The sequence below is a fragment of the Asterias rubens genome, chromosome 20 (genome assembly GCF_902459465.1).
Source record: "Asterias rubens chromosome 20, eAstRub1.3, whole genome shotgun sequence".
NCBI lineage: Eukaryota > Metazoa > Echinodermata > Asteroidea > Forcipulatida > Asteriidae > Asterias > Asterias rubens.
Window position 1 is genome coordinate 369182 of NC_047081.1, and position 12105 is coordinate 381286.

General features: G+C 40.1%; 1 protein-coding gene across 1 annotated transcript; it reads right to left on the minus strand.

Annotated features, from left to right (window-relative positions):
* Positions 1-874: 874 nt before the first annotated feature.
* Positions 875-11144, minus strand: LOC117303606 (E3 ubiquitin-protein ligase MARCH8-like). Its single transcript, XM_033787817.1, has 4 exons — positions 11004-11144; positions 9388-9610; positions 2774-3220; positions 875-2325 (listed from the first exon to the last, which is right to left on the minus strand). The coding sequence occupies exons 2-4, from the start codon at positions 9496-9498 to the stop codon at positions 1951-1953; spliced, it is 933 nt and encodes a 310-aa protein (XP_033643708.1). The 5' UTR covers positions 9499-9610; positions 11004-11144; the 3' UTR covers positions 875-1950.
* Positions 11145-12105: the final 961 nt, after the last annotated feature.

Below are 12105 nucleotides of genomic sequence, written 5' to 3' on the forward strand. Positions count from 1 at the left end.
ACGTATGCAAGAGTTTTGGACACACTTTTAAAAATGAATAATATGCATTATTCATGAGAGTCAGAGATGTCATTTCAGACGGTGCAAGATGAAATTGCACAAATGATAAAGATTACAAACAGGCAAATGTTTGGGTTTGAGTTGTAACACTTTTAAAGAAATGCTGTGTTTTATGCATATAAAACTATGCATATTCATGAATCACACTGTGATGTAAGTTTTGGAGATAAATTAACAATTATATTGCACATTAAAGTCTTTTTTAGTGTCCTTTGTCACGATTGAATATTCATTCATGGGTTCTGATGGTTTGCTTGGGCAAGATTTTTTTTTACATTTTGTAGAAAATCTATGCATTGATTCATGTGATACGTTTGGATCTGAGAGCTGATTGATTATTGATCGATTCAAAGTTAAGATCAATCTTGGCTCTGTATGAATTCAAGCCCAGAGCCCAATTTCAGAGAGCTGCTTATCAGCACAAAAAATATCTAATCACAACAAAACTATGCTTACAAGAATATGGCTACCAGCTAAAATACCATGTCACATGTAATATCTTTGACTGGTATCCTGCCTATTTTTACTAAGCAGGAAATATTTACTGCCTAAAAAGCAACTCTATGAAATATGGCCTAGCCCTTGGTCTAGGTTCCCCTTCAATGGTTTCCAGGTAGACTTTCCAAAGGAAAAATGAAATGGCCTTTCCCTCTCAAATACCAAATTCAATACCTGTGGGGTTTATGTTTTTGAATATTTGAGGTTAGAAATGTACTTACTCATCCAGAACCAGCTATGTACATGTACAAGTATGTCAATTTGCATACTTGTTGTGTGTGTGGGGTTGGTGGTGGGGGAGGGGGGGGGGGGTAAATCTGTTTAGGCTGCAGAAATTAGTCAGTTCTAGGTTGTTGTTTTTTGCCCAAAGAACAAAATTCCCGGACAGAGCATACTTATCAAAGACATATGTCATGTTTTGCATATCTGTTTAAAATATGCACCACCGGATAAAAGGCCACGTCACGGACCCTTGAACACTTCAACTACATGTAAAATACAACCCGTATTGCGAAAGTGATTGATAAGCAAACAACACGTAGTATGTGTTAGGCTTTCATGTTTAAATGGCTGGGTCGTCATGATCAAAGACATACAGAATTACTCTAGCTTTATGCGGGCACCTTCCCCCCGTATTATAGAAATAGATAGAGTGCGCATGGATCTGGATCGGTACTGCAAGCAATCTCCCAATTTGGGATGTATAGGTGTGCAGTAATTTGGTGAAGGTTTGTAATGGACCCTTCCCATGAAATATGCTAATTACATTCACGCATGCCTACAGACCCTGTTGGTGGGCAAACACCATAGAGTTGTGCACTCAGCAGACGCGCAATCGCATCTGCATCATGCACCCATTAGCTGGGTACAAAACAGTGCGATGTTCCCTCATTTTGCCAACCAAAATGTTAGTGCACACGCTCTATGTGCAATTTACATATTTCATGGGAAGGGTCTATTCCATGTGCAGACAAAGGCCTTCTTTGATCATGACGACATAGCTCCTAAATTAACTGGAACATTTCTATGAATAAACATGATGACTATTAAAAGGTTACTGGTCTCACCTGGACTTAACAAATTAGATGTCAACAAAATTATTAAATAAATAGGGTGTTCACATTGGTTACTATGTGTATTTTGTTCATGTATGAAAGTTATAACTGGACATTTCAAAACACATTCAAAAGAAAATCCCCAAAAAGAAGACTAAATAATTGAATCATACGCATACGATGTCACCGCATGAGGGTACTCTCTCATAGAGGTAAAAAGAAGGTATCTCATTAGCTCATCCTGTGCGCTGCACACAAACAACTACCATTGTTTTCAGTACCATTTTACCAGTCGGATGACTTCAATGTACACACGTCCATTGCACTAGGATTTAATTTAGTTGATTATTTCAACGTGAGCAGGTGGGGGTTCAGGTACCACTTTAGACTGCCGGACTTTCATCCTCTCCTCAGACGGACAGTTCTGTACATAAATGACGCGGTTATACGCCTTTAACCGTCTCCACAGCTGTAAATAAACCTTGCATTGGACGTACATGAATACCAGACCTCCCGTGAAGCCGATCGCAACGACAACGAGCTTGGTCCAGAACGGCCACTCGGTGGCGCCGTTGCTGTTGCGTAGTTCTGCTGTCAGACGGTCGATGAGAACGTATAGGGCCCAGACAACGCAAGTGATCGCGATGATGTGGAATGAAACGGAGCAGATGATCTTGCGACGTTCGCCTGTTGACATCTCTAGCTTCTCCCACTGTGGGTAGACGATAATAAACGGAATTATTCACATACTCTAAAAGTTAACAAACATAAGAGGCCTAACACTTCGATCCTTTAGCAGAGTCTTTGTCAAAGGCTATAAGTACATAATGGGGGTGTCACGGTTGTCACAACTTGAACATGTTTTGGGGCCATCAAAATCTCTATTTCAACTTACCATGTTACCATGTTTACAAAAATAGAGACCTTCTTAATGTACATTCCAGTGCGTTTTCCGGCAGGCAGAAGTGCTACACTGGGCATATGTGTTTCGTAATGTAAACACATTTTAAAATTGATAATTGTAAAAAGAACACTCAAAGAGTTTAAGGATGTGGCTATTTCTTCATATGAATTGCGTATGAAATGTTATCAAAAATCATTTCAGTTTTGAGCCTAAAAACAGGGGAAAACAGTGGCCCTGTTGTGTTGATATTATTTACCTTTCCTATTGGTTTCAGCTTAGTCTGCATAACAAACGGGAATCGACACAACTCACAAGACTTTGTATTAGAGCTTTTGATCCACTGTTGCAGGCAAGCTTGATGGACGTGCTGAAGGCTACCCAAACACAGACACGGCGTAACCAATGGCAACTCATCATCTCCCTCGCAGTGACAAATACGACAGATATCGTTGTTAGATGAAATCACCGAGACTGAGGATTGTGTGGAACCAGTACGGGTTAGAACCCCCTTAGACCAGCGTTGTTGTAAGGGTGGTTTATTTAGTTCGTCATTGTCTTTGTCGGGGGTTGTTGTTGATGTAGGCACAGTGCTTTGGTGTCCTTGTGTTCCTTGTGTTTGTCCATCTACTTGGCTGGGGATGTCTTTTGGGTCCATGATGAAGGCAGGATTTTTCTTAGCATGGTTCTGTTTTTCGTCTTTTTCCTGTAACAAATATAAATCATTGCAATAAGTGAGTCCAGGGGTATAAATGGGTACCTGTTACCTGCAAGGGTAGAGGTTGATTTTGTTAATTACATGATTAGGATTAATGAGCGTGAAGTACAAAATGAGAACAGCCCTATAATATAATGCCATGCGACCAGATGCATTTTCAACCTGTGCATGAATTTGAAATTTTAATGAGAGATTGCCTAATACCACAATGCTGGACGGTCACTTCAAGCTACACTTGACTGATTAGGGCTGTCCACCCAAATCAAATGTCACCAGGGGTGCGTTGTCAACTACTCCTGGGGTCAATCTCACAAAGATACAACACGTAGTTCTAACTTAGGACAAGTCCCAGGAGTTTACTAGTCCTAAGTAAAAATGAGTATTCCGTCCTAACTTTAGGTAAGACAAATCTTTGTTAAATCAACCCCTGGGATCATTCTGCCAAAAAACAGGGCGATGTAACAAAAGATGAATTTGCAAAATTAATATGACATTTCATACAGTATCAGCAAACTCTGACGTCATAATACACTGGTAATAGTAAACAAAATTTACCTTAAGTGCTTTTGGAAATCCCACTCCCGGATTTCACTAATTGAGATTTATCTAAAAATAAATTGTCAAAGTAAACGCCACTAGCAGATCAACGATCAGTCTATCAGCGCAGGCCTGGTACTTCACGGAGGCAACGAAGGCAATTGCCTCCGTGTCCCCTTGTCATTGCCTTGGTGCTCTGAAATGCTCCAGTACAAATTTGCTATTTCATCACAGTTTGCCCTTTACCAAGAAGAAAATGCCTTGGTGCCCTTGCCCTTTCAAAGACGAAGCATACAGCCCTGCGTCACTACTTCGGTAATTGTCCCTTCATAGCTTAGCAATGACACAACACTATGGTGACAGTAACAATTAACTTGTTTGGCCTCAGTGCTTAGATACATGTACATGGAAATCAGGCAAAGATTTATCTGTTTTAAAATAGATTCACATTGTAAGCCCTTTCCCAGTATTTAAGCAACTACATCAACCTACATGTAATGGTGCCCACATTGGTTGTACACGTACTACACATACATAACACTATCTTGCTACATTGTAGGTACGTGTGTAGATCTATGCCCTGCACCACATAAAAAAGACATAGGCCTACATGTACATGTAGCAATCTAAAATGTCAGAAACATGTTGACATTTAGAAACTAGGTTTTTTTTTTTTATTGTGCCAGAGTTTTGGGCGCATGTTTGCGATTGGTCAATGCAGAAGGGATCAACCCACGGCGCTTATAACCAAACAAATCAATAATCGGATACAATACAAATCACACTCTAACGGGGAAAAATAATATGTCTGTGATAAAGAAGTTTGAGAAAATTATAATCCCTTGTGGTTGTTGTAATAAACAGCTCGCCTTGCAAGATGATTTTTATTGTAGAACTAAAAACAACATTCAAGAAGATGAATTTTGATAATGCTAACAGTGCATGTTGTACAATGTACAGTGTGTAGCTAGACCAATGTTGTGGGCTCTAAATCCAATTTAGTCCATAGGGAGGAACGGTTCAACAAAATTATTCATGTTTAGGTATGACGATGTGGCCATTTTTTCTTAAGTGCAATCTGGGGGAAATCTGTGCTGGTCGGCACAATGTATTTTGCTCAGAGTGCTGGGCAACATTTGTTAGTTCTGGGCAGGCCCGCCTGGCACAGCGTGCTTTCCTTCTGACTGTTCGCAACATTGGCTGTACCAAGAATTAAGAACTCTAACCCAGATACTGCATGCGCACCAGTTGTCACATCACAAAAGGCATTGTCAGTGCTATTGTGATGATTGTGATGTTATTATGAACAGCCACAGCCCTGCTACCTACGACCCTGACATCAGTCCCCCCTTAAAACAACTCATTATTAAACACAAGGTAAATATTTGTCAAAACTAAGTTGTGTTTAATAATAAACGTCTAAGTGGTCTGCCTATTAAACAGAAAATAAAAATAATCTTATGGGGCAAGCTCTGAATATAATGTGCTAGCTGTGTAAGCGAAGAATGCCTTTTTAGCAAAATTCCCTGCTAACCTCTGTGAAATACGCTTGCATTAAGCGCAGACTCCACTGCTTCCATTTACAAACAAAGATTCTTTGCTTACGGTAAGCAAAACCATGAAATTGGGCCCTGCTACGGCCTGAACAGATTAATGAGTGCATACATTGTAGCAACCCAACCTTCAAAGCTCTCAGAAAAACACATTTTAAGTATGTTTTTCAGTCAAAAGTCTTGCATAATAGGATTTTTTTCGATGACATCAGATGTTAATCACAACCGACGGGCGTCTTAAAACACAAAATATTTTACAGCAGGCACATGTTCAGGGGGGGCTCAAAATTAACACCAAACCGCAAGCCCCAATGCTAGTGATTGTAGTCCAGCCAGTAAAGTTAATCACAACAAATTATGTTTTTCATTTGAGGGATAACACAAACACTGTTTGTCATAAACAAAAATTATAAGACCCATGCAGACATCAACTTGTTTTGTAAAACTCAATATGGTTGGAATCAAATTTGCATGAGATTTGCATGGTCTATTGTGCTATATTATAATGTTAAAACGCATACAATTATAAGCTGTTGCAAACTGCTATACATTTTGACTCTGTTTTTCTTGAAGGCAAGACTTCAGAAATATTGACTTTATGCTCATACGTCATTAATTATTCAAGACATTTAACATTAAACTTGAAACAAATATTCCAATAATATTGGAATTATGGAAATTGAATCAAATTCATTTATGATCCACAAGGAAAAAGAAAAGAAAATTCTACATTGGGTCCGCCTATTTATTTCTGCGAAAGAAATTGTTTACAATGCTGGCACTATGATGCAGTCACTGATGTCATCTGACATTTAAAATTTGACACAGACACACACTACAATAGCAATCTCAACAGAAAACTACATGTCTGGCTTTATGTTCAGATCCTATGAGGATAGAATACCGTGGAAATGCTGACACTGCGATTCTTCATTCTCAAGTTCCGTATTGAAAACACAGACTTTACAAAAATGATAATTTCTAGTTTTCTAAAATGAAAAGACATCTAGCCCTGGGCAATGACAAGCAGGCCTGATACTTCCCTGAGGCAACGGAGGCGATTGCCTTCGTTGCCCCCTGCCATTGCCTTGGTGCCCTTGTAATGCTCACAGTAGAAATTTACAATTTCCTCATAGGGTACCCTTTGCCAACGAGAAAATGCCTTGGTGCCTTTGCCCTTTCAAAAACGAAGCATAAAAGGACAAGAAATCTAGCCCTGGCCAATGACAAGACACCTAGCCCTGGCCAATGACGAGACATCTAGCCCTGGCCAATGACCAGGGGCAGGAAGGCAATGACCAGGGGCAGGGGAGGCCATGACCAGGGGCAGGGGAGGCCATGACCAGGGGCATGGAGGCAATGACCAGGGGCATGGAGGCAATGACCAGGGGCATTGAGGCAATGACCAGGGGCATGGAGGCAATGACCAAGGGCATGGAGGCAATGACTAGGGGCATGGAGGCAATGGCCAGGGGCATGGAGGCAATGACCAGGGGAATGGAGGCAATGACCAAGGGCATGGAGGCAATGACCAGGGGCATGGAGGCAATGACCAGGGGCATGGAGGCAATGACCAGGGGCATGGAGGCAATGACCAGGGGTATGGAGGCAATGACCTGGGGCATGGAGGCAATGACAAGGGGCATGGAGGCAATGACCAGGGGCATGGAGGCAATACTAGGGGCATGGAGGCAATGACTAGGGGCATTGAGGCATTGACCTGGGGCATGGAGGAAATGACCAGGGGCATTGAGGCAATGACCAGGGGCAGGGAGGCTATGACCAGGGGCATGGAGGCAATGACCAGGGGCATGGAGGAAATGACCACGGGCAGGGAGGCAATGACCAGGGGAATGGAGGCAAGGACCAGTGGGATGGAGGCAATGACCAGGGGCATGGAGGCAATGACCAGGGGAATGAAGGCAAGGACCAGTGGTATAGAGGCAATGACCAGGGGAATGCAAGCAATGACAAGAGGCAGGCAAAGGCAATGACCAGGGGCATGGAGGCAATGACCAGGGGTATGGAGGCAATGACCTGGGGCATGGAGGCAATGACAAGGGGCATTGGAGGCAATGACCAGGGGAATGAAGGCAATAACCAGAGGCTTGGAGGCAATGACCAGAGGCTTGGAGGCAATGACCAGTGACTTGGAGGCAATGACTAGGGGCATGAAGGCCATTACCAGGGGCAAAGAGGCAATCAAGGGGGCATAGAGGCAATCAAGGGGGCATAGAGGCAATGACTAGAGGGCCTCCACTGCCCCATGACGTATAAGGCCTGCAACTGTATACTTTAAACTCAAGGTAAACACCAAACTACTTGAAAATTAAAGCAAGCTACATGTATTCAACATCTAGACAAGGCCATGGCTTAATTACATACGATGGAACGACGGAACATCGCCAGTAGAACTATCTCTTTATTGATTCTTCCCACTATATTTTACCTGTAGATAATGCACATTATGTGCATGACTGTCTTGGCTGATTACCATTGATCCAATTCATGGGATGTCTTTTTCTATTTTTGTATTTTATGCACAAGTGCTTCTTGACTTACATAAAACTTAAATTATGTGTTGTGTTTTAGAACTGCGTATGTACACCTATACGCTGTACTATGTTCAGATTATCAGATTGTTGAAATGCAGCCATGACTAAAAACAAGTGTGTCTTCATTCTTCTCTTAATGCATTCAGGGAGTCTACCTTTCACAATCAAAGACTCCTGGGGGAGAAATATATTCTGGCATCTTGGATAAAAACAAAAAAATGGCCTTGTTCTTTTTTTTCAGGCCCAAAACGACAACCTGTTAACTTTTGTTATGTATAAAAAAATGTTCTCAAACAGGTTTTCCTTCTTTTGTTACAGTTCCATTTTATTAGATGCAATCATTAAATGCCAAGGGTTTCCATGGAAACCCTACAATACTCTGCTTATTGCAAAAGAGATGACACGTATGAAAAAAGGTCTGTGTTACTCAATGCTTGACAAATTTCAAAGCAATTTGTAGATCACCGTTTCTTTTATTGTTCTCAATAAAGAAACAGGTATGAACACCAGTTAATTTTCTGCTTGATTGCAATACAAGTAGGCCTACCATACTTCATTTGTGTTCTATTTTGAGTGTTGTTGATTTTAATGCAGGGATTACATGGAAAGAACTTGGCCTCATTTTTAATACTCGTTTTATAACCGATAAAATTGTCGCAATTAATTGAAAATGTTCACATTATTCCAAGCAAAAAAATATATAAAAATTAATTAGGCCTAAATAGGGCTTTCTCCAATAGACGATCAGAGCATATTGATCAAAACGTCAAGTTGAAACCAACTGTTCTTTTTAGAACCACCACAACTCAATAGAGATAGTCATTACATTGTATTTTTTCCACCATGCAAAGTAAGTTACAAATCCTACATAAAAAACCCTAATAAAGTAAAGTAATAGACATTTAGCAACAGTTTCTGCCAATTGTGATGTTCATGACAGGCGAACATCAACTAGACCAGATATTTTTTCTCATCTTCCTAAGGATTAAACAGCCTGTGTTTTTTTCCCCTGGTATTCTCTAAGATTTTCCTCCCACAACTAAACTAAAACTTAGTTCCTTATTATCTCAATTGGATTCCTGGATAGTATAGTGAACTTCAGATCAGTTCTAAGAATCATTGACTTAAAAACCAAGTTTATTAAACAAAATAAAAACATTATTTCCACCCTCAAAGGTACGTATTTGCTCCTGGGTAAAGGGAAGCAACAGGCATACTGCTCAGTTTGTCCAAAAATTATGTTTCAAGTTTCATCAAGTACACTATTTAGACTGATGTAAAATACTTTCGAGTGGCACACTTATTTTGTTTCCAGAAAAAAACAAAAAGTCACCCCAAATAAAGATATTGCCAAAATAGGAGGGAGACCGCCAACAAAGGGCTAGATAGTTAAAAGAGCGTCGGCATTCGGCAAGTTAAACCTTAGGTCGTTGGTTCAAGTCCCACTCTAGTAAATTTTGTATTTGTTCAACCCCAACCCAAATCAAAAGAGAAAAATAGATGAACTTACTTTGTTACTGTCATTCTCATTTCCCTGGTTGCAGAGACCCACATCCGTTTCCTCCATGACGCTGGTCTGCTTAGAGATAATCGGAGTGACTGCGATCTTTTTAAGCGGCATCGTGATGGCTTAGCGTTTAGAGCGTAAGACAAACCATGAAACACAACGCTGCATGAGGTCGGAACGAGCGTCAAACACAAAGCACTCAAGAAGTCTGTTATATCACGAAACCCTACAAAGAACAGAAGAGATGAATATTTCATTTTATAAGGAAAGTACACGTTTGGTAAAAAATTCACTCTTCAATTTAATGGCAATAAAACCTTTTGATTAGAAGCCTACATGTATTGTACGCTATATCTTTTGATATAGCATTTTAAGAAAATTTTCACTTCAAATGATGTTTGTTGTTCTAAAGCAAAATAAAAATTAAGGGTGGCTGCACAAAGTAAGGGTCGGTCGGGTAATCAGAAACAGCACGTTGTTTTGTTTGGCCCAACAAAAAATGGACTACAGACTTGATGGGCATAGGCCTAGTATGGAAAATGACAATAAATAATTTACCTTTTATTTCATTATAAAACAGGTTGCTGAATATTAGCATTTTTCCCCTTTTAAAAATTATTATTAGTAATCAAATTATTATCAATTAAATTATTATTATCCATTTGCTTGTGAACTAAATTTGGTTTGTCATTATTTGTTTTAATCCACCCAAACACACAATTTCAAAAAATTTACCACATTGGTGAATCTTAACTGGCAATTAGTGACTGCCATTAATACTGGTTGCTCTAAAGGACATTCTTTAAAAAAAGGGAAACTTGTACTTTTGGTAAACAGTATTGTCCAAGGCCCACACTTCATGTATCACACTTTATATAAAAATAAAATAACAAACCTGTGAAAATTTAGGCTCAATCGGCCTTCGGAGTCGGGAGAAAATAACGAGAAAACCCACCCTTGTTTCCGCTCGTTTCCCCGTGTCATGACATGTGTTTAAAATAAATCCGTAGTTCTCGATATCAAGAATTTATATTGTTTCAATGTTTCTCAAAAACTAATTTTTAAGCATTTCATGGAATAATATTTCAAGAGAAGTCTTTCACCATTACCTTCTGTAAACCCTGTAAGTTATTTGTAAATCTGTTACCTTTTTTTTTTTTTTTCTGTTCCAAAATTGTCCAATGGCTTTCAAGGTGTTCAAAGATGTACATTATGTAGATTTGCATCGGTGGTTATATAGGCATTTCGTTGTGTCTTGGTACCCTCTGCTAAAGGATTCGAACAGACTCTAGCTACTCTAGCTACTTGGACATCAGCATTGTGGTCAAGTGGTAATGCAAAGGGGAAAAGTCTCTGTATGGCGCCACCACTTTTTCACTCGATATGAAATAATTTACCTCAATGAGATATTCCTTTTTGTAAAAAATAGGAAATCTACTATATATCTAATTACAAATTTTCCAAACAAAGCAGACCTCATAATTCAACAACACACTGACGGTAGACAACTATTCTAACTACACCGACCGGTCGGCGTGTGCTGGCGGTCTGCTGCCGTCCGTATGCTAAAAATAAAAATAAAAGAACAAAAAACATTACAAAATACATTTGTTTCTTACCAGCATGTCCACGCAGGAAGTAGAGCCACTTTCCATGATTAGTCCAACGTAAAATGCTGCAGGCATTGACGTAACTGTGTTGTTTTCTCCGCAAAGTAAGTTATATCAGAAAAATAATTTTGTACAGGAACAGCTCAGTCAGTCGCCATTGCATTGTTATGTGACAGAGACCATTAGTCAACGGCTGTTTCGCAAACGCGTAGAATTGGATTAGGCGTTTCTTTGCTAATAGAAAAAGGAACGCTGAAGAAACTAACACACAACAGCCGTTCATTTATGGTTAGCATTTGCTTTGTTTTACTTGGTGGCGCTATTTGACAACGCGGTGCTCAAAAGGAAAAAAAGGCATGTGCGGGTAAGTTTAAAAACTTTATTTATAACCTTTTGCAAAATAACTCGGCTGGCTTTAAACCTGAATAATTTTATCCATACCACTGCATTGTTGAAAACAACCTCCATATTATTGTGTTTATTAAGTGTGCAATATATCCCCTAGCCCAGCCAGGCCCGGAGTCAGAGTAAGTTGCAGTAGGCTACATCATCCCTTGTACTTGGTAGTTGTACTTTACTTTAACTCTCAACTCATTAGATTTAGAAGCATGTAGCACTCGGTTAACTGACCGGTGACCCTAAATTCATTCGGGTCAGTGAGGTAGTATTATACCACCATGATTTAACTTTATTGGTTTGCGGTAATCTACTCCGCGACTGAGAACGTTCTCTCGAATTCCGAAAAATCATTAATACTCCGCGCGCGGTATCGCCACCGTCAAAGTCGCCCCACAAAGTCGCCCCCAGCAACCCCGCCCCTCTTTGTACAAACTCGCCGCAAAACAATGTCTCTCCCCGCCAGAGTCGCCCCTAACAAAGTCGCCCCCGACACAGTCGCCCCCACCCCACCTTCGTGCACTGAACTTTAGAACTTAGGAAGAGTTCTGAGTCTTGACTTTTCTATGACTAGGCCTATTTAGTGTTATTTATTCGAAGTCATTGTGCTAAAATGTATGTTTTAAAACTGATTCAGCTAAACTATCTAGATAGTAGGTTGACCTCCATGGTAGGAAGCAATGGTTGAGCAATGGTTGAACTCGCTCCTCAGCCT